The sequence below is a fragment of the Eupeodes corollae genome, chromosome 2 (assembly GCF_945859685.1).
Source record: "Eupeodes corollae chromosome 2, idEupCoro1.1, whole genome shotgun sequence".
In the NCBI taxonomy this organism is placed as follows: domain Eukaryota; kingdom Metazoa; phylum Arthropoda; class Insecta; order Diptera; family Syrphidae; genus Eupeodes; species Eupeodes corollae.
The window spans coordinates 137,298,061-137,317,946 of NC_079148.1; the positions used below are offsets into that span (position 1 = coordinate 137,298,061).

The 19,886-nt window shown below is 35.7% G+C and overlaps 1 protein-coding gene across 5 annotated transcripts in view; it reads right to left on the reverse strand.

Annotated features, from left to right (window-relative positions):
• LOC129948386 (protein disabled) overlaps positions 1-19,886 on the reverse strand; it is a 34,536-nt gene that overhangs the window by 11,419 nt on the left and 3,231 nt on the right. Inside the window, exons 1-8 of one of the 5 annotated variants that reach the window (XM_056059368.1) lie at positions 14,157-15,192; positions 13,674-14,032; positions 4,298-4,528; positions 4,037-4,201; positions 3,332-3,863; positions 2,879-3,142; positions 166-2,803; positions 22-101 (exon numbers count right to left, since the gene is read on the reverse strand). In XM_056059368.1, coding sequence (XP_055915343.1) covers positions 22-101; positions 166-2,803; positions 2,879-3,142; positions 3,332-3,863; positions 4,037-4,201; positions 4,298-4,528; positions 13,674-14,032; positions 14,157-14,244 — 4,357 coding nt within the window. In that variant the 5' untranslated portion in view covers positions 14,245-15,192. Of the gene's footprint in view, positions 1-21; positions 102-165; positions 3,143-3,331; positions 3,864-4,036; positions 4,202-4,297; positions 4,529-13,673; positions 14,033-14,156; positions 15,194-19,886 lie in introns of those variants that run through there. The other 4 variants (XM_056059367.1, XM_056059364.1, XM_056059365.1 and 1 more) reach the window with 4 other exon arrangements.

Consider the following 19,886-nt stretch of genomic DNA (forward strand, 5'->3'; position numbering starts at 1 on the left):
GTCCTGAAGAAGGAAACTTACCAAATTCAAAGTTTTCTCGGCTCCTGGAAATACCCGATTTAACCTTCCTTTCACGACGTTTGTTCATCTCTTCTTCATATCTAAAAAACAAGAAGAGTTTTAAGACACATTTTGTAAAATTTGTTTGGATTAAAAAAAACTCACTCATAGTCTTCATCACATGAATTCATTCTTCTAGCATGCCTCATGTAATAGCCATGACGATCAGCACCACCAACTGCAGCTGGAGGAATCCTCTTCTTATAGTCCGACGTCTCATCATCCCAAGGGCTTAGATCTCGTGATGACGATGAGGTCTGGCCCTTGGGCCACCGTTTATTGCTGTCCTCCCCACCGGTTCTATGCCAATCCTCTTTGCCGTCCGACGAGCATGGCGACTCACCCTGAGCAGAAGGTGCCTTTGGAGACTTCAAACGATGTTTACCCCCTTCCATGCTGGCACCCTTGTCAAACACCGCCCACGATTCCTTCGGCGACTTTGGTGACTTCCCGCCAGTGATTGGTTTTGTAGCTGCTGCGGCATCTGACAGACCTGTATCGGCATCTGGGGACGAACCACAGATGACGTCACTGAGGGAGCCGCAATTGAGCCTCTTGCTGGCATCGATAAGATTCGAAACTGCTATTAATTGTGGAGGGATCGGTGACTTCGATAGGGGTGACTTGGAAAGGGGAGATTTTCGGACAGGTGCTGGGGATTTATGTAGAGGAATAGGCGATGTGGACATATCATTGAATTGGGACTTGCCTGGGCCGGAAGTAGTAGTAGTGCCCAAGAACGATCTCCGCATTGCATGCGGTGAGCCGCCATTGCTGTCAATAGTTGCTGGGGATTTTGTAGCGGTATTACTGGGAGACAAATGCTCTCGGGAGTCAAGTGATAAGTTTGAAATTGCACGATTCATCAACTCATCAATTTCCAAATCATCTTTGGTGGTTGAAGAAACGGTGAGTATGTGAAGAAACTTATTTGAGCCTTTCTTGCTGCTAGTTCGGTCCTCTTCTTCTTCATTCTGATTGCTCTCGGGACTACTTTCTATTGGCGACTTTTGATCGTCTTCCACTGCCAGATCTTCGGTGTTGCTATTGAAGCCATCGCTGAATTCAGGAAAGTCTTGCATGAGATCCTCACTCTGTGGAAGCGGGGGTTTCTCGAAGAGATCCTCGACCAAGATAATGTCCCGCAAGGCTGCATACCTGTCTTTGGCATGCGATATTGCTTCGGTGATCTTTGTGTCGATCTTCGACACAGGCACTGTTGTGGGTGATTTGTCGTCATCACTGAACTGCGCCAGAGTATTGGTCTCTGGGATATTTCCATTGAGACTCTCGGCTTCGTCGTCGGCCTCGGGTGAGCTTTTCTGGTCTATACTATCCTGCTGAAGTTCCTGGTCGATTATTTCACGAAATACAGCGTATCGATCGGCTGATGGCACAGCAGCGGCTTTCAAGTTAGCTTCTGTCTTCGCTGGGGACGAGCAAGTGGCTGCTTCCTCGAATTGCGAAAAGTTTGCAACAAACGGAGCTGGTTCTTCTTCGCCAAAGTTGTCATCGAATTTTGCAACAAAAGTTGCGTCTGGCATTTGGTCAAAGTTTACTTTGAATATTGGTGGACTGTCTTCCGGTGGAGGAACTGCTACCATAACCGGTCTTTGTTTGGGTTTTTTGGACTTCTCAATAAACTCTGAGAGATAAGTGGTGAGTTCCACCAGTGTCATAGTACTAAGCTTCGATGTTGGTACACTGAGTTTCGCAGCCAGCTCATCTATTCCCAACGTCAACAACTGACTGAGAGTTATGTCGGGTAGGAATGAGGCATCCTCTGTGTCGTCATCATCCTGTTTGATTGCTGAAGTCTGTGCGACATGCTCATTTATCGCCTCAGTTTTGTTTTCGTAAATTTCTTGGCGGCGAGTTCGTCCCCTTGTCTGGGGTGGTGGAAGCAGTGGTGGCACGTTTCCTGCTGGCAATGGTTGCAAATAGTCATCTTCATCGTTACCTGGCTTTCGAGGACGACTGGGTCCCGGATAAATACCTTCCGAGCGCCCAACTCGCCTCGAAGGCAATGGAATAGGCGGAACAGATGCATCCTGAACTGTTGTATTGCGACTCTTATTAGCCGGAACACATTCATAACGACTCGACGGTGGTGGTGTTATCCTTGGGCGAATTACAATGTCGGAAAATTGTTTCTTCGGTGGCAATGGTGGCGGTTCCGAATGGCTTACGGAATCTGGACGCGGAGGCGGCTCCGGGGCAGTTTCATTCTCACTTAGCGAGTCGCTTTCTTGGAGTCGCCGCATATTTATGCTGTTCGAGTCGCGCTTTGAGAACTTTTGCCCAAACAAATGTGGCATTTTTTTAGAACTAATACTGCTGATCACGTCGACTGTGTTCTGCTTGAACACACTTGGTCTATTGCGGCTTCCGGCGGTAGGAGATTCACTTGTTTGTCTCTCCACACGACGATGCTGCTGCTGTTGCTGCTGCTGCTGCAATTGGTTGCTATTGGCCGCAGACCAACCCGACTCTGGTGGAAGATTAACCTGTAATGGCCCATTGAACATGTTATCCTTCTTCCCCGATCGTTGGTCTTCGATGTTAGAGATCTTTGTTTCGGGAAGAAGCCCTGCACCAGCTCCATTGCTGGTGGGGAATTCAAACTCAAACGGGTCGAGTTTGCCAAAAATATCGCCATCCTGGAACGGATCACTCTTCTTGCGCGTGGGCGAGAAAGGATCAGTGTCTCGTGGCAGCATAACCAAATCCGTTTGATGACCATCTGCTTTGATGAAATTATGATTAAAATTTAAATTTAGAGCTTTTGTGGTAGACGAATTATGAGTATTCAACGAACTTGTTTGTCTATCACCGCTGGTTTTTTGGTAAATTTCAGCTGCATCTTCGGTTGAAGATCCTGCGGGCAGATCCTCCATCAGCACATCGCTGCTTCCATCCGAACTGGAAACAAATTGTGCTGTAAAACCGGTCTCGGCTCCGGTCGAGGACAAATCCTTCAAGACTTTCTTTGGTGGATTCTTGAGCTCTTGGAAGAAATATTTCTTGTCGACATATGGCCTAATGCGACCCGTACCTAACGGATCCAAATCTGAAAAAGCGTCTATATATTGACTACTATGAGTTGCACTGGCCGAGATGACCGAATTGCTTAGTAATACTGAATTATTTGTAATGGAAGTGGTAGTACTATTACTAATTGACATAAGATTGTCGTTAGTAGAAGTTAGTAATGCATTTGGTGGAGTTGAATATTTAATTGGATTAGTGCTAGTACTAATATAATCCTCACCAGATTTTTGCGATTCATCGTTTTGAGATGACGCTGAAGCTACTGTTGCTGCTGCTACTGCCGTTGTAGTGATTGATGATTGTGTACCTATGCCAGAACCAGGAGGTGAAGAATTTGTTAATGTCATGCCAATACCGCCGGTATTGCTGGCAATTGATGACGATGTAGGTGGTGTCTGCTGAGAACTGGCGGCTGCTGAGACTGCTGCTGTCGCAGGACTGGACAAAATCGACGTTGACGATGGAATCGGTATTGGTGTTGTTGTCGAACCAGCGACTATCGAAGCGGCTTTTGTTGTATCAAATACATCGTTCTGATCGAGATCATTTAACCAACTATCGTTGGCCGACGCCAAACTCGAGGCATTAATTTGATTTTGTTTAGATGAGGATTGAGAGGAGAGTATATTGGAAATGGATTGGATACCGGATGTTGTGGTGGTTGCAGAGGAAGATATAATTGAATCAGGTGGTTTGTTGGGTTTTGAGTGTCGCGAACGTGAGGATTCAGGTGGTGGTAAAAGGTTGTAGGTCTGAAATATAAACAAAAACGTACTTTTTTTTGTAAATGCACTAAAACTTAATTGTTAACTCTTAATACGACTCTTGGATATAAAATTAAGTCAACACATATTCCTTAACGTGTTTTGTTTGACAATAAATGAATGTATATACCAAAAGAATAAATTATTTATGTTTAACTTACCGGAAAATTAGTAAACGAATCACCAAACGGATCTTCGTCGGTCAGATTCTTGCCCGTTGGTGTCGGTTCGCTTGGAGTTATACGTTCCATTTGTGTTATGCCACGTTGAATGGAACTTAACTCTTGTTCTAGATCAACAAGATCAGCAACCGATTCTGGTGACATCTATTTTATTTTGTTATAAAGTTAATAAAACATTTATATATATTTATAGAATCTATTTTTGTTGGAAGGAATTTATTAACAATAAAACCATCTCACCTCCTTAACATGCGATGATTTTGCTCCTCCGTCCAAATTATTGATTTTGCTACTGCTACTACCACTTAAAATCGAAGAAGCATCACTGGCTGATGTATTTTTAACGGATAAAAGAGTGAGTGGCTGATGTTCATGTATTGTTTTATTTTGAATTTGCTGTCGAGCTAATTCAATTTCTTTCTTCTTCAATTCAAACACAACTTGGAAAAGATCACGCATGGCTAAGACGACCTGCAAGAAAAAAATGTGTTTACAATTTTTGTGTATGAAAGTTTAGCTGAAAAAAGATACAGAAACGAAACTGCCCTATTGATCTTTACCTAGAGTTGTTAGCGAATATTATTCTTTTCATTTCAATTTATGCGTCAATAAATATTAAGCTATTATTCTTTTCATTACTCCATGCATATAAAATAAAAATTAGTTTTGTGAGTTCATATTCCCATCATTCCCTTCTTTCTAAGGTCATGGAAACGCTGATTAATTTTCAGCTTAAGAATTATCTTGAAGAATAGAAGCTTCTTAATGACCGACAGTAAGGCTATCGTAGCAATAGGTCCACTGGTGATCTCATGGTTTATCTAACCGAACAGTGGAACAAATCTTTACATCGTTTTGGAGAAAGAAGGATTATTGTACTTGATATTCCAAAGGCATTTGATAGATTTTGGCTCCAAGCTCTCTTATCGAAAATGCGTGCTTTTGGTATTGATGAATCTTTTCTTCATTGAATTAGAAATTACCTTTCTAACCGTTCAATACAAGTTGTATTGGATGGTTTCAAGTCTGAAATTCATAAAATAAATGCAGGTGTCCCCCAGGGTTCCGTTTTTACTCCGAATCTCTTAATTTTATTTATAAATAATCTCCTGTCTGTCACTTCTAATCCATTAAACTGTTTCGCTGACGACAGTACCCTCAGCTTTTCATATTCGTTTCTAGATTCACATCCTTGTCCTTCGGATGTGAAACTTCATCTTGACAGCATTGTCTAATGGGGAATCAAAAACAGTGTAGAAATTTATTGCTTCGAAAACTCAATGCTGTCTCCTATAGTTAAAGCGTAACACAACCCCGATACCACTATCTATGAGAGGCACTTCCATTCAGGAAACCAATCAACTATCAGTACTCGGTTTGTGTATTACAGATCACCTCTTACGGAATGATCACTTATTCGATATCGCCAGGTGCTTAGAATTTCTCCGACGATGTAAGATATTTTTCACCCTTCTGATCTGGCTATAATCTAAAAAGGTTTCATCCGTCCAAAGCTTGAATATAATCCGCATATCTAAAACAAGTTTAAATCTCTTGGATAGAATTCAAAAAGGGCTTTGAAAATGATGGGCGACAGAACTATAATCGAAACATTTAAATCGCTAGAAACAAACAATGTTCTGTCCAATTAGCCAGTTGCATTCCACACCTTAAACTATTCAGCCGTAATACTCGCACTTCTAGGAATGCATCACTCAAGTATAGAGATTCTTTCTTAAATGACACATCAAGAATGTGCAATGCTTTGGACACCTCTGGTTTTCGCTCCCTTTTGGCTAATGTTGGCATACCAACCGCTACATGTAAACTTTTTCCAAGATAAGACGATAATAAATAATGCATAAGGTGGAATAAAATCACCACCTGTCAGGCCAAAAAACATATTTGGCCTACTTAAGATTTAAAGCGCTCAAAGTGATTGATATCTCTAAACAGATTAAGACACTGCCTAATAGGAAAGTGAGCCACGTCGCTAGGCGACTTTTGAAGAAGCTGTATGGACGAGGAAAAAAAGTTCTTTATCTCTTCTGTAAATGCTCTGTTCTAGCCCAAAAACGAAAGACCTCTTCTTTACTAATCTAACCCCGGATTTCCCAAAGAGTGCTCCCCAGAGTACTTGGTGCTCCGCGAAGAATATCCAAGTGCTCCACGGAAATATTTGCAAAAATATAAAATTCGGAAAATTATGGCCTTCTGATCTTGTTATTTTGATCGCAGCTGTCGAATTGAAATTCATATTTTAAAAGAAGTCAGCATAGGTAACTACAAGCAAATTTCAATTTTTTTTTTTGTTTTTTTTCAATGATTTTATTTTGATTGTTCAATTTCGGTTTTCCATATACTTATTTTAGTGCGAAGGAAAATGACAATAAAAATGAAATGAATAGAGACAGCGGTGTTAGAGATTTCTAAAGGTTTTGAGTTTGATAGTTTGCCTAGTACTAGTTCCACAGTGATCAATGCTTCAGAAAAAAATCAGTTAAAAGGAAGTGCTGCGACTCATATTTAAATTTTGGATTTGCTGAGACAATTGACAACAAACTTCAATGCCTAGTTTGCGACAAAGTATTGCCCATCAGTGAAATGTTTCCAGCAAAAATGAAACGTCGCTTTTCATCCAAATTTCTCAAAAAGAAAGAATGCTGAACTTATTAAATCTCAAACCATTATTACTTATTACTCAAAGAAAGTGAACGAAAATGCGTTGATGGCATCCTACTTGGTAAGGTTCCGAAGCCCATTACATTGCTGAAAACCTAAAGGTGCGTGTCCATTTGAGAGTTCTTCTGCTAGTTAACTCTCGATAGCAACTCTCGGGAGACTGTCCATTTGAGAGCCAAATTTAAGAAATTTTGCTATCGCGAGCTCTCTGGTAGAATATTGAGAGTTTTCTTGCTGAGAGTACTCTCATAACCGTGTCCACTTGATAGATTTCTTCTGCTAGCATATTATCTCTTGGCCACGTATTCTATCCACACTGATTACTTCCAATCCCGTCTGTCGATTTGCCTTGCTTAAATGGTCTGTAGGCTTTTTGAGTCGAAAGTAATTTTTTTTTGTAAAAAAAACTGTCTACCGAATGTTGAAAACAATATTTCTTGTAAGATAAAATAAGTTGGAAGCCATAATCTCAAATTTTTGAAAAGTTATTTGAGTCAAAATTCAATTTGTAACAACTTTGAGTAATGTTTTTTTTTAGGTTTTTATTTTTTATAAAAAACTATCAATTCGATTTTTTTCAAAATTTATTCAAAAAATTATGTTAAAAACGTTATTCTTCCGTTACACAAAATTGTTTTGGAGATAAAATCAATTTTTATTCGTACAATTTGCGAGGTGCCAAATTTGTTTTCAGTTTTTTTTTGATTTATAAAAAAGCCGTTAGTTGGATTTTTTCATAAAATATACTTGTTTGGTATCACGTTAAAATATATAATATAAAATTCAGTTCAAGTCTCTAGCGTTTTTGGTTCGTGAGATATTTGGGGTTAACAAACGTTTTCACCTTTTTTTTAAACTGCTATGGTAAAAAAAAACACCCACGCAATTTTCTTAAGAGCTCTTTCTGCATCTTTCTGCCTTATTATCTATATGACAAAATTTATTTGAAGTCGATATCTTTACTAGTTCTTGAGCTATGGACGACGAAAAAACGTCGGACGTACGACGTACGTGCACACGCTCTCACAGGCATCGTTCTTAAAATCTTTTGTTTCGGTTCTAGGGATCTTGAATCGTCGAGAAATGTCCAAATTTTCAATTTGACAAATCGAACCCATTATAATAGCTTCCTATGGGAATTTAAAAAAGACATAGTTTCCAATGCCATGTTTACTCTCGACAGCTACTCGCAAAATTCGAACTGTGTTGGTATTCCGCGAGCTTATCTCGGATAGTGGTAAGCACATGTGTCCACTTGCGAGTGACTCTCAAAAAAGTCGAATGTCGAGAGTAATTTATCAACTCTCCGCGAGCTACTCTCCAGACTATGTCCATTTGCGAGATCGCTCTCGAGAGCAGCTTGAGAGCGACTCTCAGCACGTTTACTCTCAAATGGACACGCACCTTAACAAAGCCATGTTTTAAAGACATTGTTGAATGTTTGTTGGGTGAAAAGGCCAAAAAATTACTTGACATTATCCCTTTTTTTTAAATTCACAAGCACTCAAGGGGTTATTAGTACCCTTTAAATGTTTATATTTAAACACAGTGTGAGCGTTAGGAAAATAGGGAAGGATTTAAAAGGAGATACCGGTGCACATTGGTCCTAAAGTTCTGAAAGATATCGAATATGTGATCATACCATAAGAGGTGATCTGTAATACACATACCGAGTACTGATAGTTGTTTGGTTTCCTGGATGCAAGTGCCACTCATAGATAGTGGCATCGGATGTGCGTTACGCTTTAACGACAGGAGACAGCATTGAGTTTTCGAAGCATTAAATTCTACACGGTTTTTGATTCCCCATTGGACAATGCTGTCAAGATCAGAATTTAATGAGCTTATCATACCACATCCTAAGGACAAGGATGTGAATCTACAAACAAATATGAAAAGCCGAGGGTAGTGTCGTCGGTGAAACAGTTTAATGGATTAGAAGTGACAGACAAAAGATCGTTTATGAATATAAGGAAGAGAGTCGGAGACAAAACGGAGCCCTGGGGGACACCAGCATTTATTTTATGAATTTCAGACTTTGTTAAATAACACAATATCAAGACGAATCGGAATCGGACAAATTTATGCACCAACAGAAGTTGCAGGGTTGGCTATTTTAATAATTTTTGTGCGCAGCCAATATCTACAGTCCTTTCAACAAGATCTGCTCTTCTGCAAGCCGTTGCCAACTACTACAACTGGTGGTGAAGTTTTCATTTGATTGACCATTTTTTATTGTAAATGACATATTATGGGTTAACTACGTGGAAGTATGAACGGGGACGGTGCCAAGGCCATGAATGGAAATGGATGCACCAGTAGACATTGCGTTCTACACCGCCATGCCCTCGCAATGAAAAAAATACCGGTAAAGATGTGTTGGACGAAAGCGTAAAAATAATTATTAACTTTACTAAATCACGGCCAAAGAGCACCAGGCTTTTTAATGTATTGTGTAATGACATGGGTAGTCTACATACGTCTTTACTTCTTCACGCCGAACTAAGGTGGCTTTCTCGAGGAAAACCACTGACGAAATAAGAGCAGAAGTTAGAACTTCCTCATTGACGATATCTTTGTTTTGAGGGTCATGTTGTGCAAAAATCGTTGGTTATTGAAATTGGCATATATTTCAGATATATTTAAAAAAAATAAATGATTTGAGTGAATCACTTTGGGGAAAGGAAATAACTGTTTTCGATGCCAGTGATGCTTACTCCACTATGTTCCAGACGAATTCCACCTTAACATTAAGGAAAACGTATGGGTAATAAACCCATCTACCCTGACGTCGCTTCGGTTTGAGTGCATGATTGGGCTGACATCAGATTCTTCGATAAAAAAATTTTTTGCAACAAAAAGTCTTTATCGAAATTCTGGTGTATGTTGAAAGAAGAGTTCAGTTTACAGTAAAAAAAGCTACAAAATTCTTCTGCCGTTTGCAACAACATAAATGTGCGAATCAGGGTTATCTGCATATGTTGGAACCAAAACAAAATATAGATCCCGTCTAGATGAAGGACCTGATATTCGGTTGCAGTTGTCCCAAATTCAAGCAGATATTTCAACTTCATGCAAAAATAAGCACATATTATTCCCGCTAAAAACAAACTCCCTATAATTATAATGCATAAAATATAATTATCTAATTCCATATTAAGCTAAGTTAACATTATTCTTGTGTTTTTCGTTGTAGAAACTGTTTCCTGAAATCTATAAAATAAACGAAATTTGAAAAAAAAAGTTATTTTATTGGCTACATGTAACTGCGAAAAGCGAAAAGCACCGCGTGAAATTCCTCACGCAAAAAGTGCTCCGCGTCTTAAAGGGTTTGGAACCGCTGATCTAAACGATCTCAAACACTATTATAAATAGTCTTTCACGTTCCATAAAGAACTCAAATTGGTTTTCATTCTGGACATAAATTGAATTGTTTATGTCAGACCGGATCCAAAACATAACAATGGTACGAACTTCCTTTATTAAGTCCAACTTAAAACTTAAATCATCTTTTAAAAAAAGTCAGTACTATTTACAATTCTTAAAAAAAAAAAAACATTTCCTTAATTGAATAAAAAAAAGTAAAATTTTATGTCGTTTAATCCAAGAAGCGGTTTAAACTTCGTGTTTGATAGCTTTTTTCTAAGCTTTTTCACGTTGTATGAATCTAGTTTTTGGGCCCTGAACACTAATTTTGTCTTATTCATTTAGTTTGTTAAATAGAATACAAAAGAGAAGAACTCTAAAACTGCGATTTAGTTGAGTTTAGTTTTATTTCATCAATTAGATTACAATTTTATAGACTAGATACTAATACAAAATATAATATACTCGTAATTGTCGTAAAGGAGGGCAATTGGAGGATATGATTGAAATGTTACGATGTCTCTTATAAAAAAAAATAAGCCCTACGATCATAAAGAGATTGCATACCGAATAATAAGCATCGCGTATAATAAGAAGGCCAGTTCCAGTTTAGCTTATAAAATGCATACCTTGTAAAATGTTTCTGAACTTTTTCAATTCTGTCTATCGAATTATTGTAATACGGGTTCCAAATAATGCTACAATATTCAAGAACTGATCTTACCAGTGAATTGTACAGTGATTTTAAGGTATATGAATTTGAGAATTTCTTGCTGTTTCTTTTTAAGAAACCAAGCATTTGATTTGCTCTGTTTATAATATAATCATAGTGCGGTAAGAAGGAAAGTTTTGTATCTAAGATTACTCCTTGATCCTTCTTTTTTGTTACACGCTCTAAATTTACATGGTTGATAGTATAATCTAACACTATGGGGTTAGAACTTCGGAAACAAGACAAGGATTGACATTTAGAAGCATTTAACAGTAGGTGATTTAGCTTGCACCAATTATCGAGCCTTAACAGATCTTCCAAAAGAAGAACACAATCGGCTTGACAAGAAATCTTACGTTAAAGTTTGAGATCATCCGCAAAAAGAATGCAGTTTGAATTATGAAAAATATCAGGTATATCATTTACAAATAACAAGAATAATAAAGGACCCAAATGGCTTCCTTGTGGAACACCAGTTGGGACCGAGATATATTTCGAGAGCGAGCTATCAACTTTTACTATTTGAATACTACCAGCTAAATAGGATTCAAGCCACTTAAGTAAGAAAGAGTGAATACCTAGAGAAGTTAGTTTGTTCATTAAGGTTTGATGGTTAACTCTGTCAAATGCATTTGCAAAATCTGTAAAAAAAAACATGTGTTTGCAACCCTTTTTCCATATATGTAATAATGTTATTGCTTATTAATGCTAAGTTTGTTGCGGTTGATTTCCCTGCTACAAACCCACGTTGAGAACCCGAAATATGGTTCTGAAAAAACACAGTTAACCTGTTGCAAACTAACTTTTCAAATACTTTTGGAATACAAGAAATTTTACATATGGGTCTGTAAATCCAAGAATTAACCTTTGGCTATTGAAAGATTAAAAATCCACGAAAGTGGTTGAGCTATTGCAATACCACATTTAAAAAAAAAATAGCAGGAATCCCACAAGATCTTTCTAAAGAGTAAACCGATTGAAAATAGTCCGCGAATAAATTACAAATTGTAGGTATATCACTAGTAATTGTATTTTGATACCTCATAGAACTAGGTAATCCGTTCGATTTACGCCTCGAGTTTATAAAATTCCAAAAACGATTGGCATTTAATTTGAGGTCACATTCAATAGAAAAAATGTAATTTCGATACAAGAATTTATTGAGAATATCGAACTTTCGTTGAAGATTTAGATAGTTTGCGCGAAGTTCAGAATTATTTTTATCAGATTTATATAATTTATATGCCTTATTTTGTCTGTTTTTAAGATAGGTCTACCTTCCATTATACCAGATAGGATAAGAATTATTTTTAGAATGTTTCTTAGGCACAAATCTATCAACTGCCCTTATCAAAACGCTTACAAAACTAGAGTACACGCTATATGGATTTATCCACCGACCATGACTCCATATTAGCTACATTTGCACATTGATAAAAAAGTTGGTTTATTTTAGGGTCTTTTCAGTTTTTTTAAAAGTGACCAATAGTGTCATTTGGAATGTAGTGCTAATGCAACTAATTTTAGTAGTTATTGCAATTTTTGTTACCATGTCCTGCCTGTGCACAAAAATGATGTTCTAGTGTCAAGATTTTCAACGATATCCATATGTACGTTTTTTTGGCAATAGGTAGGTAGATAGGTAGAAATGGCGATCTCAAGGCAACCTAGCCTGAGATCGAATCAGCGCTGTAGTGCGCCGTTTTGATACCAAAAACTCGTTTTACCTGTGATAGAAAGGGAATGATTTATAGAGAAGCTTCATAGCGATTATGTTAGAGCCATTTTGTCGCATTGAGAAAAAAGATTAGATTCTTTGTCTTAGAAAGAATGCTTTTCCAAAGTATTTCATTCTAGTGTTAGCCAAAGCAGGACATTTGCAGAGGAAATGGATTATCGTTTCACTTTCACTTTGGTCACTACAACTACGGCAAAAGTTGTTGTAAGAGATACCCAACTTCTCTTCTTCTAGGCAATAGGTAGACCAAAATGCCTATTCTCCTTTGTACGTAGTCTTGAATTCTTTGATACAAATGTATGTTTGTGTCATATATCTTCACGAGACAGATAACCGCAATAGGGTTGTTTTGGCCTACTTTTCATATTCCATAGCAAAGCGTATTATCTCGATTTCATTTGAAAATTAAAAAAAGAATCTGCCCAACCTCTAATACCAGGGTCACTCATTACATTTCAATGATGTCAAAAAGACAAATACGTAATAACTAGGTCTCTATTTATTCGAAATGTAATATAACACCAAATAGTCAAAAAAATCTAATCAATTTTTACACGAAATGGAAAATCATTTCACTCTCAAATCGAATGAATGTAATCTTTAAAACTAGAGTACTTTCTTTTTTGAAAAAGGTATAAAGGTTCCTTTTTTAAGGACAATGTGCTTTAGTGCTTTCTCTAATAAGCTGTTCGGATTCCGCATGTAAACTGTAGGTCATCTCCATCCCTGCAATTAATCGCACACAGGAATGTTTGAGAGTTGTAAGTCACTAGGCCCTGGTTCTACGCACTGTTGCGCCACCCAATTTATTTTATTTTAGTCACACAATTTTAAATAACCAATGCAGGTGTGGAAGTATGTTACATTTTGCTGATCATACTTTGTAAATAGATTTCAAATTTAAACAAAGAATAATTCTTAATTTAAAGAATCGTAACTGCAGCTTCTTTTCTAGTTCCTGCAAGCTCAAAGGATCTGTTTTTTTCTCTTCGTAATTTACAGTTATTGACTTACACATATATAATTATCTTCGAGTAATCAATTTCCCAAAAAAAACCAAACAGAGGTAGTTACTTTTCTTTTTGAAACTAATAACGAAAAATTCTTTTCTTACTCACCTGACTGGCTGCCTTATCAGTCTTGATGCCAAAAAATCGGTGACCACTATCTGGTGAGCCAAAGATATAACCGAATGCCCTCGAATCGGTCATATCCTGAGCGATAAATGATATCTTATGAACCGGATGATGGTACAACGAATCACTTGTTTTCTCGTCTCGCAACCGCAAACCATCGATTGTCACATGAATCGTTATGCGTTGTTTGTGTTCTCCGGCAGCTCTGATTGCCATTTTTAAATCTTGTAGGGCTTCCTGGCACATGCGATCACCGCGTGCCTCGCCCACCTCCAGAATTCCAATCAGTTTTGCCTTGAACTGCACACCATCGCCAAAAAATCGACCTGGGTCATTTCGATCTGGAAATAAAATAAAAACACAAGTATTTGAGTGTTGGTTGCTTTTTTTTTCAAAACTATAGGTAGGGATATTTATTTTTAGAAAAAAGTTTTAAGAATTTTCAATAATTTAATATAATTGTACTTTTTGGATTGTGAGATTCATGTTGGGAGGATGTGGATGATGCCAACGACGAGGATGACGACAACTTTGAGACAAGATTTTTCACCATTTTCCCAGGATGATTGTATGAATTTTTCCAATTGACGTCACTCGGGGAGTAAACACAATATTGTATTTGTTCTTCTTTCTTTATTTTAATTATCTTCTTTTGTGTTTATTTTTTATTTAATTGTTTTAATGGCTAATCATGTGTGACGGGACGGGCGCAACAAACATCGCGAACTTGACTATTAAACCAACTACGGCTATGGCAATGAGTTTGATGATACTAGCTGGTGCATGAGTACGCAACGCGACTAACAAAACGACGAATACTACGAGTGACAACGTCAAGCGTCAATCGTCAAGGGGAGCAGCACGGTAGATACTACTACTAGTTGTCCAGCAGCCAAAGCAAAAGCCAAAGCCAATTGCGTAGGTACATTTTAAAGGGGGAGAAGAATAGTTTTGAGTTTTTTTTTGTTGCTGTATTCTTTCCTTTTTTCAATTAATTTAGCAAATAATTGATTGTGTGATGATGATGATGATTGTGATGATGATGTTCGAGGTGCACCGCTCCTTTTGTGTTGTTCATGCTCTGATCTTTGTGTGATGTTGTTTGTGTCTCTCTGTGTAATTTCGTTCTGCGTTCTTTTCTAGGTGGACACTTGTCTTGGTTTGACAAAATATGTAAGTGAAAGGTCCTCCACTGAAACCCATACACTTGGTAACTGCACTAAATAAATTAATTTAGTTGGAGTTAGGCTAAGCAGAACTCCTAGACCCTTGAAGAGCCGCAGTTACTTTTTGAGTTTTTAATTAAAATTAAACAGATTAATAAAAACAACGCGTATTGGCAGAGGGTGTCGGAACGAAGGCAGTCGGTAGTGAAAAAACAACATTCCAAAATCCAAACTACCCAAGTTGACTGGAGAGAGGGAGATATTCCAATTTCCAAACGTCAAAAAGTTTCCCATCATTGGAATGAAATTATATGGATAGCAGAGCTGCCGCTTTATTTTTGTACATGTACCTACTTAAAAAAACAACAGTGGAGTGGAGAGAATGGTGGGAAATTTTAACACGACTTTTTTTTTAATTTTTTGAGTGTTTCGTATGACTCATTTCATAGTAGTTGTGTTTGTACGGTGAGAAGTTCCCTATGCAATAAAGTCTTAACTAATCAATAGATTTTAAAGACATTTTAAAATATGATATGAAAGTTAGGATAAACAAATCTTCGAAAAAATATCCCACAAAATTACCAAATAAATAATATTTGTATTTTTAATCTGACTTGCAATCATACCTCAATAAAATCTTAATATTTAAGCTGATTTCAACACAGTAGTTAGTTTTAAGCATAATTCACATGAGCACGACCAACGAATGAAAGAATATTCGTCGATTTTGACATTTCTTTCACACGAGAGTTTTTAATTCGTCGCGAATGAAGTTTGACAGCCGAACACCTTTCACCACCGAAACCAAGACAAGAATGATTTCATTATGTTAACTGCGCGCGATTATTTTATTCGTTGCGAGTGTGGATAATGTGGAACGCGAATAAAGTTTGACAGTTCGTATCAACTACAATTTTTTTCGCGACGAATAAATTTGTTTTAATAAATTTATCAAAATATGATATTGAAAAGTAAAAGTATGAACCATAAATCAATTAGAAACTATATTGCTATCGTTTTGTTAAGAATTTGTGTGGATATATGCCTTAAAACGTATATAAACTCACATTTTGTAATTCATTCGTCGTTCGTTGGTCGTGTTCATATGAATACTGCTTTAGGTCTGTTTCTGAATTGCTAGTCTCAATTTCTGTCAGATTGATATATTTATGTTAAATAAACTTCGGAAAAAGAAGCACAGACAATCAGAGAAATTGATTGTAATGGAACAGACATTACATAGACACATAGGAGAAAGAAAGAAAACTAGTATGACTAATTTTTTGACTCTTGACACACTCACTCAAAAAAAAAAACAACAAATGTAAATAAAAAGTAAAGGTACATTGCTTGTTTTTAAGACATTGATTTTCCCTATAATACCCAATACTTTGTAAGGGGAGGTACATATATGGATACAAAATATACATATATGTATATAGTTATGTTGCTTCCATAAATTCTGGGAAGTTCTTCTCAAGTTTAATGTTTGAAATCTTTTTAAAAAGGTAATGAAAATATTTGTGTTTTCAATCACTTGTTGGAAAAAAAAATCATTTCCAAAAATATAAAAACGCAACTGAAACATTCAGCCTTATCTTGTGACATAAAATATGCTTGAAAAATAGTGAGACGATTTTCTAAGCATGAAGCACTTCAAACAACCAATTGGCTCTAAGAAACTCGAGATTTTTTAGAGGAGTTTCTACTAAAAATTATAAATGAGTGAAAAGATTAAAACAAATACGATTTCATCTTTATCTTAACCCAAAAATGTACACTTTTTGCAAAAAATGAATAATTTAAGTACAAACTAGAGACGAAAAATGTTGTCATCCTTCTTATTCCCTTTTTTTCTTAAAAATAGAGACAAGCAAATAAACCAGGTAAACTTTGAAAACTTTCCACTTTCTGTACAGTTTTAACCTTTGGTTTATTCACGTCAAATAATCAAATGTCCATTTTAAATTATTAAAAGTACCAAATATCACTCCCAATTCATCAGATTCATTAACAACCATGATTACAATATTGTTTACTTGGGGTCTGCATTGAACATTTCCGATAACAGGACTATCGGCCAACAATCCAACATCCAGTCCATGATTGCATTTTTCGAGCGCATGAAAATCCAGTAATCAAATTTGACATTTGTGTTGTATGTAGTGGTGAGCGTCCATTTTTCACAGTCTTTTTGACATTCAAATTTCATTTCGCTTAAATTGTCGTCGAGAGCTGTCATATCTACATATTAAAGAAAGGTGAAAAGTGAAATATGTATAAAGAAAAAAACTGAACTACCCACGGGAAGCGTATGTCAATGAAAAAAAAATTGGCATTTGAGGTTGCTCATGGAAACATATAATATGCTCAGTCAAAAAAAACACTGGATTGTGGATGAGTTTCCGGAACAGAAGTTGGATTGGATTTTACCATTGTTGAGCCTCAGGATTAATAACAAAAAAATAGCAATTCGTCTAAATTTATAATTTTTCAATGATTTTTATGCAGAAAGTGACAAGTTGATGCGATTTTTCTCAAAAAAACTTCCTTGTAAAAGATTTTCAACTTCCCATAAGAAGTTATTGTAATTAGTATCGATGTATGAAATGAAAAATGTTGACATTTATCGGCGTTTCAAGGACCCGACTATACAAATCAATGATTTTTAGAAAGATGTCAATTGGCCTTACCAATAATCAAAATTATAGATTGTTTAAATATTTAATTGGGTTTTAAATATTTTGCAATACCAATAAACATTTTAATAGTTAGGTTATTGTGGGGAAAATCAACTATAAATGGACAGTTAAATTAAACTCCATGGTTTGCACTGTCATTTTGACAGCACACGCAACAAATACTTTTCAAGGGTTGAGATTTGTTGTGATTGTTCGTAGCAATATTTTATAAAAAAGTAAGTCGAATAATACTTGTTTTAATATATAATTGTGATTATGTTTTTCAAGTTTATGCTGGAAAACAAAAACTCTGTATCGTCATATTTTGAAAATGGTTTAATTTTGTCTTTATATACTTTTTACATTATTCCTTCTATTATTGCATCGTCCGAATCCATTTCGAAATTTAATTTGAATCAAATATTTTTGTTTTGTTTATGTTTGCAAATTTTACTAATGTCAATTCAATGCTGTCTTTTTGACAGAGAATTTAGTAGATGTATTATTAAAAGACGTGTTTACTTTGGTTATTAGTATAAACGCAAATTAAATCGCTGTTAAAACTTAACTTGTCTGTACTGCCATACGTTCGAAATATCGTCTTTAGTCGGTTTATATCTCAAGAACAGGCAGGGTAATATCAACTTGAAATAAATCTATTTGGTTGATCCCAAATATGTCTCGAACCAGTTATCGACTTCAAATTAATTTACAATAGGTATTGAATATTTAAAACAAAAAATATTGTTGTTAACAATTGTTAAACATTCTAAAAAAAGTTATTGTAATCGGTCCAATCTGTCAAATTGAAAATTTTAATATTTTTAGAAAAGCTGAAGCAACCGTTTTTTACGAACAACAAAAAAATGAGAAAAATCTTAGTAAAAGTTACTAAACATTTATTTTCATATTTAATTTATTGGTCAAAATTAAAGATTTCTTGATCTATAGATTAAGGCTTGTTGGTTACATAAAAACAGCTCTTATTCATAGTTAATTTTTTAGATGTGTTAAGTAAAACCATAGGTTAAGGTTGTATTCTACTACAATTATATTTCTCATTCCTGTCATTCCTCGAATTGGACGTATAAAATAAATGTGACTGTTTCTTTATCCAAACGATATTATTAGTAGAAATCCTTGTCACGTAATTCAAATGGATTGAACCGTGTCTTGTATATTTTTCTTTTTCTTGGTGGCATATTTTCTCCATATCTTCTTCAATTGCAATATCAATCTACATTTTTTTGAGTAGAAGGTTAACATTAAATTTATAAGTTACTTTTTCAGCTTTTTAATTCACAAACAAAAATCAAATATGACATTGTCTGTGATAATAACTACATACTTGAACACAGCAATGACTATGTTTATAAGTAAACCACAGGATTAGTCCTAAACTTAGGTTTAAATCTATTTATAAATAGCCTTAACTCTGGACTAGTTTAGTAACAACTTAGCAAGAGTTTAGCAAACATCTATGAATATGTCCCATTGACTTCAAACTAAATTCATCTTACAAAAAATATTGTGGTGTATTCATAGAGAATTAATAAGGTCGTTATTTCTTGATCTATAGTTTAAGACTTCTTGGTCATATAAACACAGCTCTCATTCATAGTCAATTTTCCATCTTTGTTTAGAAGAACCCCAGGTTATGGTTGTATTCTACTACAATTATACTTCATATGACAGGTCAAAGCAAAACAAATACTGTTTTATTTTCAAACTTTTTATGTTGCGCTGTCATTCCTCAAATTATATGTGGAAAAAAGTTAGTAAAACAAAACCATTTAATAAAAATAAAAAAGGCAACTACAACTATTTGAACACAGCATTTCCTATGTTTATAGTTAAGCCCCAAGTTAAGTCCTAAACTTAGGATTAATTTTATTTATAAAAAGCCTAAACTTTGGATTTGCTTTATAACAACTTAGCAAGAGCTTAGAAAACATCTATGAATATGCTCCATTATTTTTAACATTAAGTAAAATGTTTATAAAAATCCACTAGTCAGTTTTTCATAAAAATAAAATTTAAATAAAAAACCACACAACATTTGTAAATTGATGTTCAATTCTCGATATCTCGTCAATAAATGAAAGTATTGACTTGAAAATAATTTGATTCTTTGCTAAATGTTGTCTTTAACGTAAGATAATGGTATTAGAAAAATCTAATCCGGGTGGAGTCGGCTTAGCTGTTTTTTGATCTATGTAAGGTGATAGTCAACAAAAAACTGTCAAAACAAAAATTTGATAGTCATTTCCCAAAAAATATGTATTTCTGTACTCAAACGACTGCAACATTTCCCAGTGATTTTTTTGCCGTTTAAAAAATTCTTGTGG